This window comes from Neodiprion virginianus, chromosome 5, assembly GCF_021901495.1.
Source record: "Neodiprion virginianus isolate iyNeoVirg1 chromosome 5, iyNeoVirg1.1, whole genome shotgun sequence".
Taxonomy (NCBI): domain Eukaryota; kingdom Metazoa; phylum Arthropoda; class Insecta; order Hymenoptera; family Diprionidae; genus Neodiprion; species Neodiprion virginianus.
The window spans coordinates 19,089,279-19,105,978 of NC_060881.1; the positions used below are offsets into that span (position 1 = coordinate 19,089,279).

At 39.5% G+C, this 16,700-nt stretch overlaps 3 protein-coding genes across 5 annotated transcripts in view; 2 read left to right on the forward strand and 1 right to left on the reverse strand.

Annotated features, from left to right (window-relative positions):
- The window catches only part of LOC124306413 (uncharacterized), a 35,770-nt gene extending 31,111 nt beyond the window's left edge, over positions 1–4,659 (forward strand). For 2 of the 3 annotated variants that reach the window (XM_046767100.1, XM_046767102.1), the window contains exons 5-8: positions 199–2,181; positions 2,306–2,498; positions 2,621–2,869; positions 3,436–4,659. In XM_046767100.1, coding sequence (XP_046623056.1) covers positions 199–2,181; positions 2,306–2,498; positions 2,621–2,869; positions 3,436–4,032 — 3,022 coding nt within the window. In that variant the 3' untranslated portion in view covers positions 4,033–4,659. The remainder of the gene's footprint in view (positions 1–198; positions 2,182–2,305; positions 2,499–2,620; positions 2,870–3,435) is intronic. The other variant, XM_046767101.1, reaches the window with a different exon arrangement.
- Positions 4,660–8,795: 4,136 nt separating this feature from the next.
- Positions 8,796–10,037, reverse strand: LOC124306414 (DNA-directed RNA polymerases I, II, and III subunit RPABC4). Its single transcript, XM_046767103.1, has 3 exons — positions 9,832–10,037; positions 9,438–9,530; positions 8,796–8,984 (listed from the first exon to the last, which is right to left on the reverse strand). The coding sequence occupies exons 1-3, from the start codon at positions 9,890–9,892 to the stop codon at positions 8,962–8,964; spliced, it is 177 nt and encodes a 58-aa protein (XP_046623059.1). The 5' UTR covers positions 9,893–10,037; the 3' UTR covers positions 8,796–8,961.
- A 623-nt stretch (positions 10,038–10,660) lies between these two features.
- The window catches only part of LOC124304945 (F-box only protein 43-like), a 49,088-nt gene continuing 43,048 nt past the window's right edge, over positions 10,661–16,700 (forward strand). The window contains exon 1 of the mRNA XM_046763757.1: positions 10,661–13,490. Within this exon, the coding sequence (XP_046619713.1) occupies positions 12,246–13,490 (1,245 nt within the window). The 5' untranslated portion in view covers positions 10,661–12,245. The remainder of the gene's footprint in view (positions 13,491–16,700) is intronic.

Genomic DNA, 16,700 nt, shown 5'->3' on the forward strand with positions numbered 1-16,700 from the left:
TAGTTGATCGTCATAGTTGATTGTTGACCATAGTTTAAAGTGAGTTGTAGACTTATGAAAAAAAATTGTGCAAATTCATGAAATTCTGGGTTCAAGAAGTTCACTCGAGTAGTCAACCCCTTGTATGCCACACGGTGCAAAAGTTCATCGAAGTCCTTACCAAAATCTAACAATAAATTGGACTGTTCGGTTTTTCAGTTTTAAAACAAAGGGAAACCTGACGAAGCACATGAAGTCAAAAGCGCACTACAAAAAATGCGTTGAACTCGGTGTAGTTCCAGTTCCGACGTTGGTGTGCGATGAGAACATCGACAAGGAGGCGGTTGCCAGATTGGCGGCGGGCGGAGGAAACGGTGAAGAATCCTCGGAAGAGGAGGACGAGACTGACGGCGAGGAGAGCGAGGAATCCGGAAGCGAAGAACACGACGCTGTTCAGGGATTGCTGAGCTTGTCTCAACCCAGCACGCACCGACTGCCGGGGCTGCTTCCGTCAGGCAGGCCAACGACATATCCGTACACCCTGACCTTTTCCCAGAGTACAATTTGCACGGCGGTCGTAACAACGACGAACAGTTCAGCGCCGCTGAGCAGCCAAGCCGCGGCTGTGATACAGAGTGATTTGTCCCACCGTTATTACTTCCCTTCGAGTCGTGCGGTACTCGAGAAATCAAGGACCAGTGTGATAATACAGTCTTCCAAAAAGTCCGGGAACGATACGGCGGAGGTAAATGATGATTCGTCGGTTCACGCTACCGATTCACAGATCAATTTTCACCAGCCCATGGACCTCACGACCAAACAAACACTCGGCCCGATAAGTTCTCCAATTCCCCAACGAGTCAAGCCTACCGATATCCTGACCCCGGTCTCCGAGCAGCTTTTGATGCAGACGATTGTCCAGACCATGGAAAGACTTCCGGTGCAGGGTAAGGAGTGGAAATCCGAGGCCAAAGGACACATGCTGCAGGCGTATCTTACCGAAAGACACGTGATGGACAGTAAAATGAAACTGCAGTATCGAGTGTGCTGCTCAAAGCTCGAGAACAACTGCACAGAGAAGGATAATATACAATACTTGAAGCAGCAGGACACAATCAGATCGAAGAATTTAGATCTAAACGGGGTGTCCACCGTGACTTACACGAACCCCAGCAAGATGCAGCATACCATACTAGAGTCGAGAATTAAAAGTATTTACAAGCAGACGCAGCAAGACTGTATGAAAATTCCTTACAATGAAGATGTCTACCAAAACAACGCTTACCTTGAGACGCGGTCTTTTGACGCGGTCGATTCATCCTATAAGGACACGGAGAACGCGGGTCGGATGGTGGGCGAAACTGACGGTTTTGACCACCGAGTCGGAAGAGGCGGAAGCCCCATTCCGACCATTTACAAAGGCAGCTTGCCGGGGCGAAGTACACCAACTTTGGACCGTCAGTCACCTCGAAATTTGAACGTGGAGATGACGAACCGAAACGCGTCATCTATCCACGGACAGGTGAAGAGCGAGATAGACAGGAGCTCGATGTTCAACGCAATGAAAATGATGAGCGAGGTGGAGAGGCCGAGGGACAGCTTCACTCCTAGCCAGGATCCAAAGCCCCTGAGTCGAGAAACCAGGGTTCAATGCAACCAGAGTCCAAGATCTCATCATCAGGAATTACGGCCGCCGAGTCGAGAGATTCGCGTCACTTCTTCGCCTAGTCAAGAGTTTAAGCTGCCGAATCAAGAGCTTAGGCTACCTAGTCAAGAGTACAAGCCGGCTAATCACGAACCAAGGAGTTCGAACAGCCAAGAAATATCCGTGTCGTCTAATACGAATTCGGAAGTCAGCCAACCAAGCAGAGAAATAAGGCTGTCTCAGGCACAAGACCAACAGTCCAGGCCAAATTTCGAGGTGAAATCTTCATCGGGGCACGATATTTCCAGGGCTAATTCGCAGGAGGTGCAAAACAAGTCGCAAATAGCTGTTGATCCGAGGAATTCTGAGCGTGCGGAGATTAAGCAGAACGTCGACATGACCAAGCAGAACATGGCCGAAGGCATTAAGCACTCCGTGGCCCGAAAAATGGTCGTTGGTGGGCCCGGATTTAGATCTCCGTCACCACCAGGTGGAAGTGGGAAACCTCACGCTGAATTTTTGCAGCCGTCAAGTGGACCTGCCCCAAATTACGTGAGGTGAGTTCGTCATTTGATTGAGCAGCATAGTTTTTTATTGTCTTAGTTTCATTTCTTCCGTTACTGCTCAGACCATGTCGGTGCTTGCTCGCAACCAATTTTAGAACTGAGTCTATGAAATTAGTTACAGCGTGACTGAAGATGGTAGAAGCGTGTGTGGAATCTGCAACAAAGTGTTCAGCAAACCGAGTCAGCTCAGGCTACATATCAATATTCACTATTTTGAGCGGCCCTTCAGGTGCGAGAGTTGCGCTGTATCGTTCAGGACCAAAGGCCACCTCACAAAGCACGAGCGCTCGGTTGCTCATCACAACAAAGTGAGTACCATCTCTGTTTTCATTCACAGTGGAGGATACTTCAAGAGGAGTCACAAGTTGATTAAGATCCTGTTGTCAAATTAGTTGTAAAAAAAATTTAATCTGTAATTTTATGCACTCAGGTAAGCATGACGTCCACTTTTGGCGCTGCTACAACGAGCAATCCTCGACCGTTCAAGTGTACGGACTGCAAGATTGCTTTCAGGATACATGGACACCTCGCTAAGCATTTGCGAAGTAAAATGCACATCATGAAGTTAGAGTGCCTGGGAAAATTGCCGTTCGGTACTTACGCGGAAATGGAAAGATCCGGCATTAATCTAAACGACATCGATACTAGTGACTGTGATAATAGTTTAACTAGTCTACAGGTAAATGATATGAGATTATACGATATTGAGATATTAAACAATCGTCAAGAACGGTAAAGACTCCGTCATTGGTTCGTAGAATTTACTGTCCACTCGAAGTTATGGAAAATTGCTCGAAGTCATTTGAACTTACTTGACGTCATACACGGTCTTTTGAAAACTGGCTTTCAAGTCTCATGAATTTTCTTTTCATCGCGAAAAGTCGTTTGATCTTACTGGAGATCATGTACAGGCTTCCAATTTTCTTTAACATCATGTGATGCCATTTGAACTTAATTGAAGTTGTCTACATTCACTTAGTCTATTGAAGATTACGAAGCTTGTTACTCTTCTAAATTTTATTTCCATTACATGAAGATATTTAAAGTCATTTGCAGTTATGAGCAAGTTAAGATTTGAAGTCCTGCTAATCTTTTTAAGTTCATAGTGTTTTGAAATAATTCGAATCCTTTGAAGTCATCTCTGGTAATTTGAAGTCACGTGATCCTACTTGAATCGATGTGAATAAATCTTTTTCGTTTTTTTATAAATATGCACTAAATTTCGGCGCTTTCAATTGATTTCAGAGCTTAGCGCAGAAACTCTATGAAAAGGATCCGAGTAAGATGGGTCAGTGGGATGCCGATTTGATTCCAAACCAAGGCGCAAGTGGGGGAGACACTTCATCCGACGAGGGCGAGCCGATCCCAATGCATTCAATGCACCAGTATCCGTCTCCAATAGGAATGTCGGAGAGCGAAGTATCGCGGGGATATCACATGCCGATACTAGTTAGTGAGGAGTTGAAGCCTGTGGGTGAAATTCGTCACGCAAATCCACAGTTCAATCAGCAGCGGCAAACTGACTTCGGAATCATCGAGAGGCAGCATCGACCATCACGAATTCCAGCTCCAGCTCCCAGCGACGACTCAAGGACTGAAGAATCTGGGCAAATGTATAAGTGCAACATTTGCTCGGTGTCAATACGCTCCGTCGCTGAATTGCAGATTCACTGCTTTAGCGAGCACAATATCGAGCCTGAATCATCTGCAAGTGGCGATCGGAATGGCAGCGAGGGCAGGGATGTCAGTGATAATCGTAACAAAAGAGGATTAACCGAAGATGGACCGATCGGTGCTATCAGGGACGATCATAAGAGACAGAAGGTTGTTGATGATACTTAGTGCCAAAATTATTATCCAATCGTGCTACTACACGTGTAAGTTATTATTGTTTTTATTCCTAATGAAGAAAAAATATCTTACAAGTTTCAAGGAACAGTTATTGAATGATGAGAGAGAAAGAGATAATATGAGAAAAAAGAATTCTATTACAGAATCTAATTAATTACTGTTGTTCTCAAACGCGTGATTTCTGCACTCAAATAAAATACGAAAGACTTCAAATACACATGCCACACATCATCGAATTTGTCGTACTTATCAAAATGGTGAAGAAATGATCGTTAAAAAGGCAAGAAGTCTTTCTATAAATCTTCTTACAATGGAAAACCTACTGTGTTCTAAAATTCACACAAAATTTCCTCGTGTTCGTAAATCTACACATAATTTCGCCGTGTTCTTGAATACGAGTTTATTGTTAGAGTATCACGAATGGAGAAACCATGAAGAGAAATCGCGAGAAAAACGTAGAGTACGTTTCTAGAAAAGCTATAAAAAAGTTTTTCTTCTTTTTTCGCAATATTTTGCAAACGACGGACTTTTTTTGGTTTGTACAAGTGAGGAATCGAAAAGAAAAAAAGGTAGCGAAGAATACAGTATTTTTATGATATCCTTGGAGGTATACACACTTTTCGTGTGAATATAGAAAGTGTTCTTCCTCTTCGAGCACAACTTGTAAGAATGTAAGTGTGTTTACATTTTGGAATCTTACGCTTCTGATGCGAAGCTCGTAAGACAGTCAATGACCGTCAAATATTGAAATGCGGATATGCATCATCAATATTAATATTAATCACGAGGCATTTTTCATTGTTGAAACGTATTATTTTTGAAAAACTGGTAAATTCGAAAAATTAACGACGGAGCCAGGAATCGAACCTGGTATCTAGCGATGCTTTACCGGAGCCTTACTCCACTAGACCACCTAGCCGCCCTCTATTTACCAGTTTTTCAAAATTATACGTTTCATACACACTTTTCGTCCTCGGGGTTGTATTGGAACACAAAGAGAGAGAAAAAAATCAAGTAATTAGACCCAATAACTGTACAAACAAAATTTGTATGTCAGAGAAAATTTCACCGAATTTATGAAAGGATGAGTAAATTCACGACGGACAAAATAACTTGGAAAAAAAGTAAACTTAGTCAAAACTTGTGCGTGTATTCGCGAAACGTACAAAATATACGTGTAGATACATATATCCATGCATACTATCATCACATGTAAGAAAATTCGTGAATGATTTTAATCCTATATCTTTTTAAATGTTTTTGGAAAAAAGAAGAAAACGGAAAAAACAAAAACAATACATACACACATGTAACATATTTTGAGTCTATATTCTTTTAGTATAAATACAACATAATGTCGAGTAAGAAGAACATATACATATAAATATATATTGCAAGTATACATATAGGTTTGCTATACATGCGATAGAAGTAAATCAAGTTGTTACCCAGTAACGAAAATATAATATTTATATTACGTAATAAATACAACAACACAAGAAACTGTATAAATTGATAGTTTTTAAGGTGCAATGGACTGGAATGTGATCCTGTATTTAAAGTGCAAATGTTGTGTGCAACCTTAGAGTATTCTACTACTACTACTACTATTATTATTGTTGTTGTTATTATTATTATTATTATTATTATTGAATGATTCACTAATCGATGATTATTATTGCCTCCACGTTATACATACCTATATTAATGGCTGTACAGAATTTATTTTTACAATATTATAAATATTATGTATGAAAGATTTGAGGTAAGTTATAGTAACAGTTATATATATCTGCAGACACGTCATATAAAAATATCAATCATTGTGTTAAAAATAATATTGTTAATGTACGAAGAAAGAGCTAGAAATTTGTTTGTAAGTATATATATATTTACGTACGTACGTACAATGCATTCAAATACAGAATCACTTATTATAGTGTTATGTGCTGGTAGATTTATAACAAAACGATAAAAAAGAAACACCAGATTAAAACAACCAATCGCTTATGAATGTTGGGCTCAGTTATTCAATATCTATTCATTGTATTATACATATATTGTCTGGATTAAACAGGGCGTTGTGAAAAAAAGAAACTGCAAATGAAAAAACGAAAGAACAGTATGATAGCTTGGAAAAAACAGACTTCAATATCGCAGGAAACCAAGTATTGTAAACTTTATTTTCATTTTTGCAACTTATTCTGATAACTTTTGGCATTGATCAATGATGGGAGAAAAAACATTTCCAGTGGCGTGGCTTGTAGAGATCGCAGAGAGCAAAATGAACTTTTGGAACTCAAAATAATAATAATAACAATAGCAACATCTGCGAATTTCTCTCTGCGGGAAAAAGTGTGATAAAAAATTAAATAAATAAATGAATAACTGATCGCCAATCATATTCATGAATAATTTATAAATACAACAATAGTGTTATGTAAAAGAAGTTTCATAAACGACATATTGCAGGGCGTTTTTCACCGTAAAGAACTACCGACTTTCCGAGAAAGAATTGTTCTCAAAATCGCAAGTCAGCCACTACTTACTAATATTTCTTAAATACAGCATAATCATACAATTTATATACAAATACATTTACCTATAAACAGATGTAATAACATGATATAATCGGTAATCGTCGACACAACTTGTACCTAATACAGAGACGTGCAGTGATTATTCAAAGAAGATTTGTTATAAAAATTAAGACAGATTATTATTACGATAATACTATATCGGATAGATTATATCGAACTGTCGAAGCACAAGTCTATTCATCACACATACATTTTAATATCATTATTAATACTATCATCAAGCGTACAACGAGATGGAACGAATGCCTGACTTGCAGTTACTAGACGACATTTTATCATATTATTTTATTTTTGAATTCATTTTTTTCTCATTCCCTACGCTGCCAAACTAACAATCAAGTCCGCAGTCTTCAGAAGTGAACCAGGAAATATCCTACATGAGTTGAATTTTTGCTGATTGCACTTGGAAAAATATTTAACACACGGCAGCTGGTAGTTTGATTTTTTCAACAAATTAATCTAACAATATTCGCAAAATAAGGCTCACTCTTAGAGTTGAAGTAACTTATTATAATACGAGCTTCCATAACTTTTATGCCGTTATTGCATTCGTACAAATATTGTTAAGCCCATTATTGATTCTTCTATTGATTCTTCCAGTGCAGAAACGGATTGGATTCTATCTTAATCTGTCCGTTGATTGGCGCATCTGTTGTAATGCTTTCCAATTTTCTCAAAGAGATACAATGAAATTTGACATGATAGAATCATTGAAAAACAAATGTATCGATTCACAATCATGAACTTACTTTCACAATCAAACTAAAACTCAGTTTGAGATGTTTATTGGTACAGTTTGATACAATATCTGCTAATTTTTTTTTTCATTTCGATTTAGTATTCATCTTAAGTACACGCTTTTTTCAATTTACACGCAACCCACATACTTAGTGATTCTATAGCGACTTCTAGACAATTTTTCACGCACTTTATCATCGTCGTCATTACCGCACTGAATACACAAGGAAAGATAAGATAGTTTAATAGTAATAGTAGTTGGGTAGGCCTTTTTTTCTTTATTTTTATGGAACTATATATTATTTTAAATTTTATACATCGCGCGCACGCGGGAGAAACGGGGCTTGCGAATTGTTGGCGTGATAAATAAATATTATATATGATATATATCAATAGTATTTTATATGTTAATACCGTAGACAGGTTGTATAATTGAATATTGATAACGATTACTACTTTAATTATTATATCGAAGTATAAAATTTTATGTATACTTTATTCAAAGTGAACGAATGGACTAAACAATTTATGCCATATTACAGGTTAATCTGTCCTGTGTACCTATGTATAAAACACATAGTAGTGATATATTTGAAGCTAACGAATGATCGATCCCGTTATTGTATAATATACAGTTTAGATATTTCGAAGATACTAATATTATATATCGCCTGAAGAAATAGGGAAAGAAAGAAAATCATCGAATCATTTTAAGGGATTTTATTATCTAGATACACATATATATTTGCATTCATTAAGAATGTAGAGGAGAAAGCGAAAAAGGAATCTAAATAATAATTTTGGAAACTATTTGTAATTATAATAATGATTATAATAATAATTATAATTCGACAACAACAATGTTTACACCAAAATAAGTCTACATCATACCATTGGAACCAAATGATGGCTTTTGCCTGTTGATATCAGATCGAGGGACCGGAGTGTAGGATTTTATAAACATTATACATACATACATAGGTATTAGCTATATGTATAAAATAATACGTAGTTAAAATAGGTAGAATCCAACTTTTATCAATTATTAAAATTATACATGTATTCGCATAGGCTCCCGATTGTTCACAAGCTCCGTTGCTCTTCCACCTTTACCTTCTTCTCTGTACCTAACCTCTTCCGTAATTCAGCGTAAATTAAACTAAAAATCTGTTAACGAACTCTTATATACTTTATTGATGCAAAAGAGGAAAAAAAAGATGAAAAAAAAAGTGTAATTTATTTATTGTAAATGAAGAAAGTATATTGCCTAAAAAAATGAAAATAATGAAATTAAAAGAAATAAAAAGAAAAAAAGACAAACGAGTTTTAAATTCATTTACAACCAAAGTAAAAAACGTATTCAATTCTGTTGCTTAGAAGTAAGGAAATTTGATGTATTAAATAAGCTAAAATATATTTCTTTGACATATATGTCATTTATTTCACATACAAGAAAAAATGGTCAAATATTAATTCATCGCAGTGTAATTACATGTAATAAATTGAGGCACGATGATCATCTTCATAGAATTCCATTATTGTTAAGAATTTGTACAGGGTTTTGTGGCTGGTCACAACACATCTATCGAGCATCGAAGACGACGACTGTTGATTATTATTGTGTTAAGGAATGTAAAGGAGATGTGTTTTCCAAATTTTTGTAGTGAGTTTACTTTTGATTTTATAAAGTCAGTGGTGAAATCATCAGCTGGCAAGATATCGAACAATGATGTTGTAGTATGGGCATTTATTAATCGTAACAATAATTTGAAAACATGTGAAAAGTCCCTGAACTCGTCAGTGAAAAGATAGCGTTGAATTTCAGCGGAAAGCAACCTAGTGTTATAGGTTGTTGCGTTAAAACATTGACGTGGATGAAGTTTAAAACCAAGAAAGTCAAAAAACTCTGCTGCTATCAGTGCTGGTCTTAAATTTCAATCGAAGTGATGCCAAATTGGACTCATAGTAAACTATTTATTTTTGATCTGACAGAAGAAGGCCAAAGTTCAATAAGTTGATTAAACAATTGGTGAGGCAGACAACAATAGAAAAGGATACGTCGCTTGGTGCGTTTCTTGTACATTATCCTGTACCCACATTCTCGGCAACGTATCGGATCTCTAGGACGGATCTCGTTGTCGTGGTGACATTCTGAAAACGCGATGTAAAGCAATAATGAAAAGAAGAATAAGCCAGAGAAGATACAACAGAGCAAACTGATAAATAACCAAACAGACAAGATGCTTGATCGTTGTGTGATGTTTAATCATGTGTCAAGTAAGTTTAAGGTTGCGATTGTATTGATTACTTGTGAAGTTGAAACAAGATGCTACAATAACTTTTGTTCTTAAAAAAAAAACTCTTATTCAGACCCACGTGTAGCCGTATCGGTAAACAAAGCTATGCATAACATAACCTCGATGATCCAAGTTTGAGGCAAAGTATCGCTCACCTCCGCAGATGTAAACCATAGCTTGCTTAGGCGCAGATTCCGCTTTACTGCTGGTGTCCATGTCACGAGGTAATCAAGATAATTAAGCCAATATTTATGCGTTTCTTACGGATCTTTCTGCTCGTCTCCGAAAATCGTTGTCTTTAGAACGCTTAAAAGTGTTAAAGTAACCTTACTTAACCTAATGTAATGTCGATATTATACCTGGTTAGTTCCCCGACAATCCACGATGCACAAGAAGCGCTAAAATCGGCGCGCACAATTGCATTGCATGGTGTAAGACAGCGGCGAAGACACATCCGACACTTACCGATCGAGTGGTTGTTGCAATAAACATGTTTTTGGGTAATAATACCCACATTAGCATGGAAGTATGAATTAATTGAATGAGGGTAGTTGAGAACTGTTTTCATGCAATATCCTCGATATTTTTATAGATCCGGTAATTTGCCTATCCTAGATATCAATCTAACCGACAGCAGGTTAGAGTAAGCTTTTCAAGCACTTATCCTCAAAGTTTGGCGATGCAGTTTGATTAATTGGTCAAGTCGCATCCTTCGCAAAGGTTTTCCGGTGATTTGGTATTCTCGACATCATGTTGAAGATATAATTCAGCTTGACAATTGAAATACTTAGTATCGATCAGTAACAAAAAATCCGAAATATGTATAGATGATACTCCATTTTTGTATCATTTTCCGTCAGGTATAACGAACCTTAATGAATTCGTAATGAAAATCTCTGGAGAACGATTGACCGCGAAGACAGACATGTCGAATTTGCAGGGTTGGCAACCGTGCGATACGTTCCCGCCTTTCCCGCCTAGTATACCGCGGCTTTCGCTGGCGGGCGTCCCTGCCGTCCCGCCTCCTTGTCAGGATCTCGCGCGGTTTAGAGAAAGAGAAAGAGTAGTGATCGAATCGCGGAGCAGCGAGGAAGTGTGCCATCATCACAGCGTGCGTGTTGGCGGGACACGGTGTTGTTCTCAGCCTGCGATAGCGATAATATAAGCGTAGGCGTGTAAACGAGAGGAGAAGAAGAAGACGCGTTACACCAGAAAAGGAAAAAGAATCCAATAACAGAAAACAAATCTCGCCGCCAATGGGATTCGGTTCGGCTGAACCGGCGGGAGAGCAGCTGCACCGCCAGACGGCGTCCTCGCACCCGATTGGCTGAGATCCGGCGGCCGGCCCTCGGTAGGGCAACGGATAAACAGTTTTGAAAGGACTCAACTAGTCGAGTATCTCCACAGTCTCCGAGCAGGACCGGCTGCCCACGGAGCAGCAGCCAGTAACAGCAGCAGCACGCAGCGTGTCGAGCGGTCGGCGTGCGCGTTACGTTTAGTTCCCGGTGTTTTGTTGTGTCGCGCGGTCCTGTGACTGTTATCGTTTCTATCTATTCTTCAAAGAATTGGTTAAGTCGGTACGTTCGCGCAGTGAAAATAGAGGATATTATTCGCGCTCCTTTGGTCATTTACTCGTGATCGTGCATCCGATCAAGTGGTTTTTGTGTGTCTCATGTTGTGTGGTGATGCAGGTTTTCGTTACATCCGATGAACGTGAATGAATAAGGTGCGTGTCAAAAGTTTCTCGCTCAAATACATATCCATTCAAGTCAAAATATTGTAAAACCCACGTGTGTTTGTTGTTACGATTTATCTCCGCGTACCGTGACTCTTGTGTTTGTGTCTTTTCTTCGTGTAGTTTCATTGCCGTGACCGATCAGTGCCGTTTATTTACTCGATTGTGTCTCGTGGAGAGAATAAGACTATTGGATACAGAAGCTGCGGCTGGCAGATCGTCGATTGAAGAGGGGCGACCCGGCGTGTTTGTTTACCGTACGTTATCCTTGTCCTTGAGGTTACCAAACAACCTCGGCTCTCATTCGGCCCGATGCATCGCCGGGAAGAAGAGAACGGGAAGTGCACTCCGCTCGGGTCGTCGAATCGGAGGGTAATGAAAGTGGCCGAAAACTAACCTCGGACTCGCTGTCGTCACCGAAGACGCGGTGTTTCAAAAACAAGAAAATTCTTCTACGTCTCTCGATTACGGAGCCCTTAAATCCCGATTGACGGAATTTGAAGATCAGGTCCGAGATCTCGTTCAGGAAGAAGTACGGGAAGAATCCTATTTTTCTGAGCAGTTCGCAAGCTCATGTGCTTGAGAATCGAAATAAAATCTGATAGATAACGCCCTAAACCCTGTCTCTCTGATTCCGTCCCATGACAGATTCAAGTACGCGTCGAAAACTGAAGCCTATACCTTTACCTTCGAAACCGAAATAGACACCAGAAGAATAACTAATACTCGAGATTTCGCTGTTTCTCTTTCCCGCGCGAATCCAAGAACCCCCAACAAATACTCTATCTCTATTCCCTTTCCCGCGCAAGTTCGAAAAACGAAAGACAAACCAAGATGGAGAAAACTGACTCTAAGCCGAGTTCGGATCTCGGCGATACGCCGCATCTGTCCTCGCGCAAGAAGCAGCATCGTTCCTCGATGCTATCGTCAAGTCGAACGAGCATGCGATCGTCCTACGACAACGCGGACAGCGGGTACATAACCCTGAGCTCTCCTCAATCGGCGAGCTTCGGCACGCCGGCGATGACCTCGGCGACCAGGACGACCGGCGGAAATCAGCTGCGATCGAACCCTCGCCGTCGGTACTTGCAGACCCGGAGCTCGGATCCGTGGCCGTCGGATCGCTCGTCGCGTTTCCGGTCCAAGCTAAACTCAACGGAATTGAGTCTGGAGAGCGGTTCGTCGTCGGTACAAAAAGCGCGGGAAATTCAAATTCAAAATAGTCGAACGGCGGCGGGCGGCTTAAGCCTGACCTCTGAGCTCGAGGACCTTCTGCGGCGGCAGCATCGCGGCAAAAACGGAAAAGACGAAAGACTCCTGACCTCCGTTCCGACAACCCCAGCCTCCACGCTGCAGCTTCTCTCCCCACCCCCCTCGCCTGCTGTCCCTTCGCTGTCGTTCATGGCCTCGGAGCCTGCGGACGATGAGGTGGATGTCGAGATGAGCCTAGTCACTGTGCCCCAAAGCACGCCGCACCACAAACCGACGACGGGGGAGGCTGTTGGTTCGCCGACGACGAGCAGGGAGACCCTTACGTTCACATCGTCGGTCGAGAACCACAAGAAAATGAGCAGGCTCATGATCACCGACCCATCGCTCGCCGAGATCAGGCCCAAGAGGCTAGACTTCAGCCAGAGACCAAAGTTCGTCGGGCCAAGGAGGTCTAGAGCAATTCCGTGCTATACCGGCAGGAGCAGTGTAGATTTTATGAGCGTCTTGGGTGAGGAAAGTGACCACTGGAGGGTCGTCTCGAAGATACTCGCCTTTCTTGACGCCAAGGATCTGTGCGCTGTTAGCATGGTTTCCAAGAGCTGGCGTAGGATATGTGAGCGAGATTCTAGAGCCAGAATGCGCAGGTATCACTACGTCATTCTGAGGCAGAATATCAAAGAAAATCTCAAACTCATTCAGGCCAAGGCTAAGGCCGAGAGCGACGTTCTTGCCAGTCCAAAGAGCCGCTACGCGAGAAAAGGACTTCTCGTCGAGGTCCAGAATCTTCTTCAGGTTCCTAACAGTCATCAGACTCCGTCCAGCCCTCCTGTTTCACCGAGCAAAGTCAAGTTTCACTCGTTCCTAAAAGTGAGTTTTTTACTATACCTATTATTTTTTGTATACTTGTGTCATTGATTGTACTTCGGTAAAATCAGCACAGCTGATTAACTGCTGTTCAAACTTTTTCCTCTCTCAAAATCATTTAGCATACCCGATAACACTTGAATTTGAATCACATAGTGGTTTCAAATTATATTTGCTTTACTTGTTTTGTTTTCATAGGTGCTTGTATAAACAAAACTTGATTGTTTTTGAAAAATGAGGAACTCACTAGTTCTATTACACTTATGCTTCAAAAGTGCAATATCAACAACTGATCAAGTCAGAATGAGATCAGAAGTTTTGAATTAATATCATTGCATTCTATGCAACGATAATATTAAAGCTTGTTTCGACATGGATTGGCCATCAGCTATATTACCAATCAATTTTATATCTGTTTGAAGTGTATTCTTTGTTAACAATTTTTTTCTATAAATTCCTAAGAAACTGAAGTTAGTAACGTTAACATAGCAAAACACATATGGGAAAAATCACTGTTTAGCATTTTTATAGTGGCTGAAGTAGTCAAGTTTTCCAAATATGTATACACTTTTCCTTATTATAATTTACTGCATCTCAAACATTCCTGAATTTGCTGAACAACAGTTTTATCCAAAACGTGAATCATTACAATATCGTTACCAACTTCAGCTTCATCGACTACTCCTCTTCACAACGTTCTAGCGAAGCAAAGCGTGAAGGATTTTTTAAATATTTCTCATTGGTATTCTCATTAGCACTTTTTAAATTCTGAGTTAATACCTTTTATGAATTAATAATATACAAGTTATTTCTTCAGCCAATTGTCTACTTCGTGTCAAAAATTGTATAAGAATACAAGAAGCAATTCACACTGTGCCTGCAGTATTGCAGTCTCCTTGAAAATTGTGAACGGAAACTGTTTATTAAGGAATTAGAAGAAGTAAATGAAATCTGAAATTCTGCTATTGCGATAGTCGATTATAATTGATTTTACTACTTTCTTCTTTCAACCGTTTTATTTCATTCGCGTTGACTAAAATGGAGCGAATCTTATCATTCCTATAGTAAGTGAAATTTGATTAGAAGATCGTAGGTTTCAAATAGAAATGAGAGAGTAAACACGACCGCGATTGGTGGTTGAAGAAAAAAAATAACAACAAACAAATATAGTAGTGTAAGCGCAAATTTCATCGCCTGAAACGTGTTTTAAAAGTAATACATATATCGAATGCTTTTAATATACCGTAAAACTATAAAAAGGCAATTCTTTTCTGTTTCCCGTTTTCTCTTCCTCATACAGTTATTATAGTAGCGTGCTTGAATATCTGTAGATATACACACAATAATCTTCCGTTGATTTACATGTATTTCGATTTATCTGATTTTACCGCGAGACGTGTCTTTTTTTTTTTCTCTATTTCCCAAAATTTGTTTTGCATTTTTTCTATTCCTTCGCTTTTTGTTTTCGCGTTTTTATTCCCAAGTTTCGCGAATCGCGTGCGCGCGAGTATTAGATTTCACATAATTGGATAATGATTAGCTGTTCGGCTGGCTCGTGAACGAAAGCGGAAAGTATATTACAGCAGCCATACCTTACGCAGATGCTAATCGTCGTAGCAGAGAGCTAGTGTACAGGTATTGTACCTGCACAAGTTTTTGTTGTTAAATCGAGCATCCCAATCCAGAAGAATAAGGAAAAAGAGGAAACAAAGACGAAGAAAAAGAACGAAATCAGAATACGCATAAAAATTCCTTCCGAGGCTACCTCCACTCTTTCTTATTCGTCTTCTCTTTCTTCTTCGTCCCGGTATCCGTATTAGTGTAGAATTAAGAAAGCCGTGTATGCATCAGGGAGCAAGTCAAGTTAAAAACCACCAATTCACTAAACTAGTTAGATACATGTGTGCCTATTAGGGTGCGTATCTTGATGATGAAGAACGACGAATAGATCGAGCAGACCAGATACTATCATCGGGTCTTGTATTTAAATTGTAACACGATACTCACTGTATTTTTCAACTAAACGTATGTAGATATATTCACGTCGTGGGTGTATTTATTATATATACTTTAATCTATCATAATCGAAAGACTACGTATTTAATTAAATCAAAATCCAGCTACTAATAAATATTGTGAAATTGGGTACTGCCAAGTTTTCTGCATCATGGTAAGCAGAAATAATACCTATATATTCATTTAATGGGCACACACACATACAGTTTTGCAAATTGTATACAATTATGTACCCTGTAGAGTAATTATTAAATTAGGGTTTAGCAGAAAAAGTAACCGAAAACAGATGTTCGTTGTTGTTTCTTTCTATTTGTCCAACTTTTTTTTTTTGTTATCTTGTTTCATTCTGATCGAGTGTTGATTTACCCCCCCCCCCCCCCCCCCCCCCCGATTCAAGTTTTCTTGCTTTCCAAATTCTGAATATAACCTTTTCTTGAAGCTCATTAATTGTAGACGTAGAGTCAAATCAGAATCACACTATACCAAATTTTCATCAGTTTTGTGCGATCGGGAAAATTACGAATATTATTCACTCGCTTTGTTGCTCTTGGAATATATTTTTTTTATCCTCGTTTTCTGCTGTACCGATGATCCCCGGGGATTTCATATCCAATCAAATAACGTTACACTCATCAATTCTCCAGCCCGTTATTGTTATGCTTATTATTAATATACACGTCGACGTATAGAGGTCAGATTTCCGCTAAGCCTTCATTTTATGATATATTTTATATATATATATATATATATATTGCCAGCTTTTATGGAATACGGGGAAAATACCAATTTACCTGCCATTCTGATTTCGGGCTATATTATGAGGCGGCATGATCTCTCTCTCTCTCTCTCTCTCTCTCTCTCTCTCTCTCTCTCTCTCTCTCTCTCTCTCTCTCTCGCGACTCCTGCTGCTGCGAACACTCGATACCTAAGCGATTCCTAGGAACGCGCAAAATTTAATTGCCTTGTCAGAAACACGACCATCACGAGCGCTTCAGAAATTGGGCAATGAACAGAAAAAAAGAGAAATTTGCCGCCGCTGATTCAAAAATTACGGGTTGTCTTCTTCTTACCTGTACCCATGTAACCTACAACTTATATGTTGTACTATTTTTACAGACGAATTATCGCGATCCACTCGGTAAGGTTTTTTCAATCGTGTAAAAACGTTTTTTCAAAATCTCGTGAAAAAACCATTTT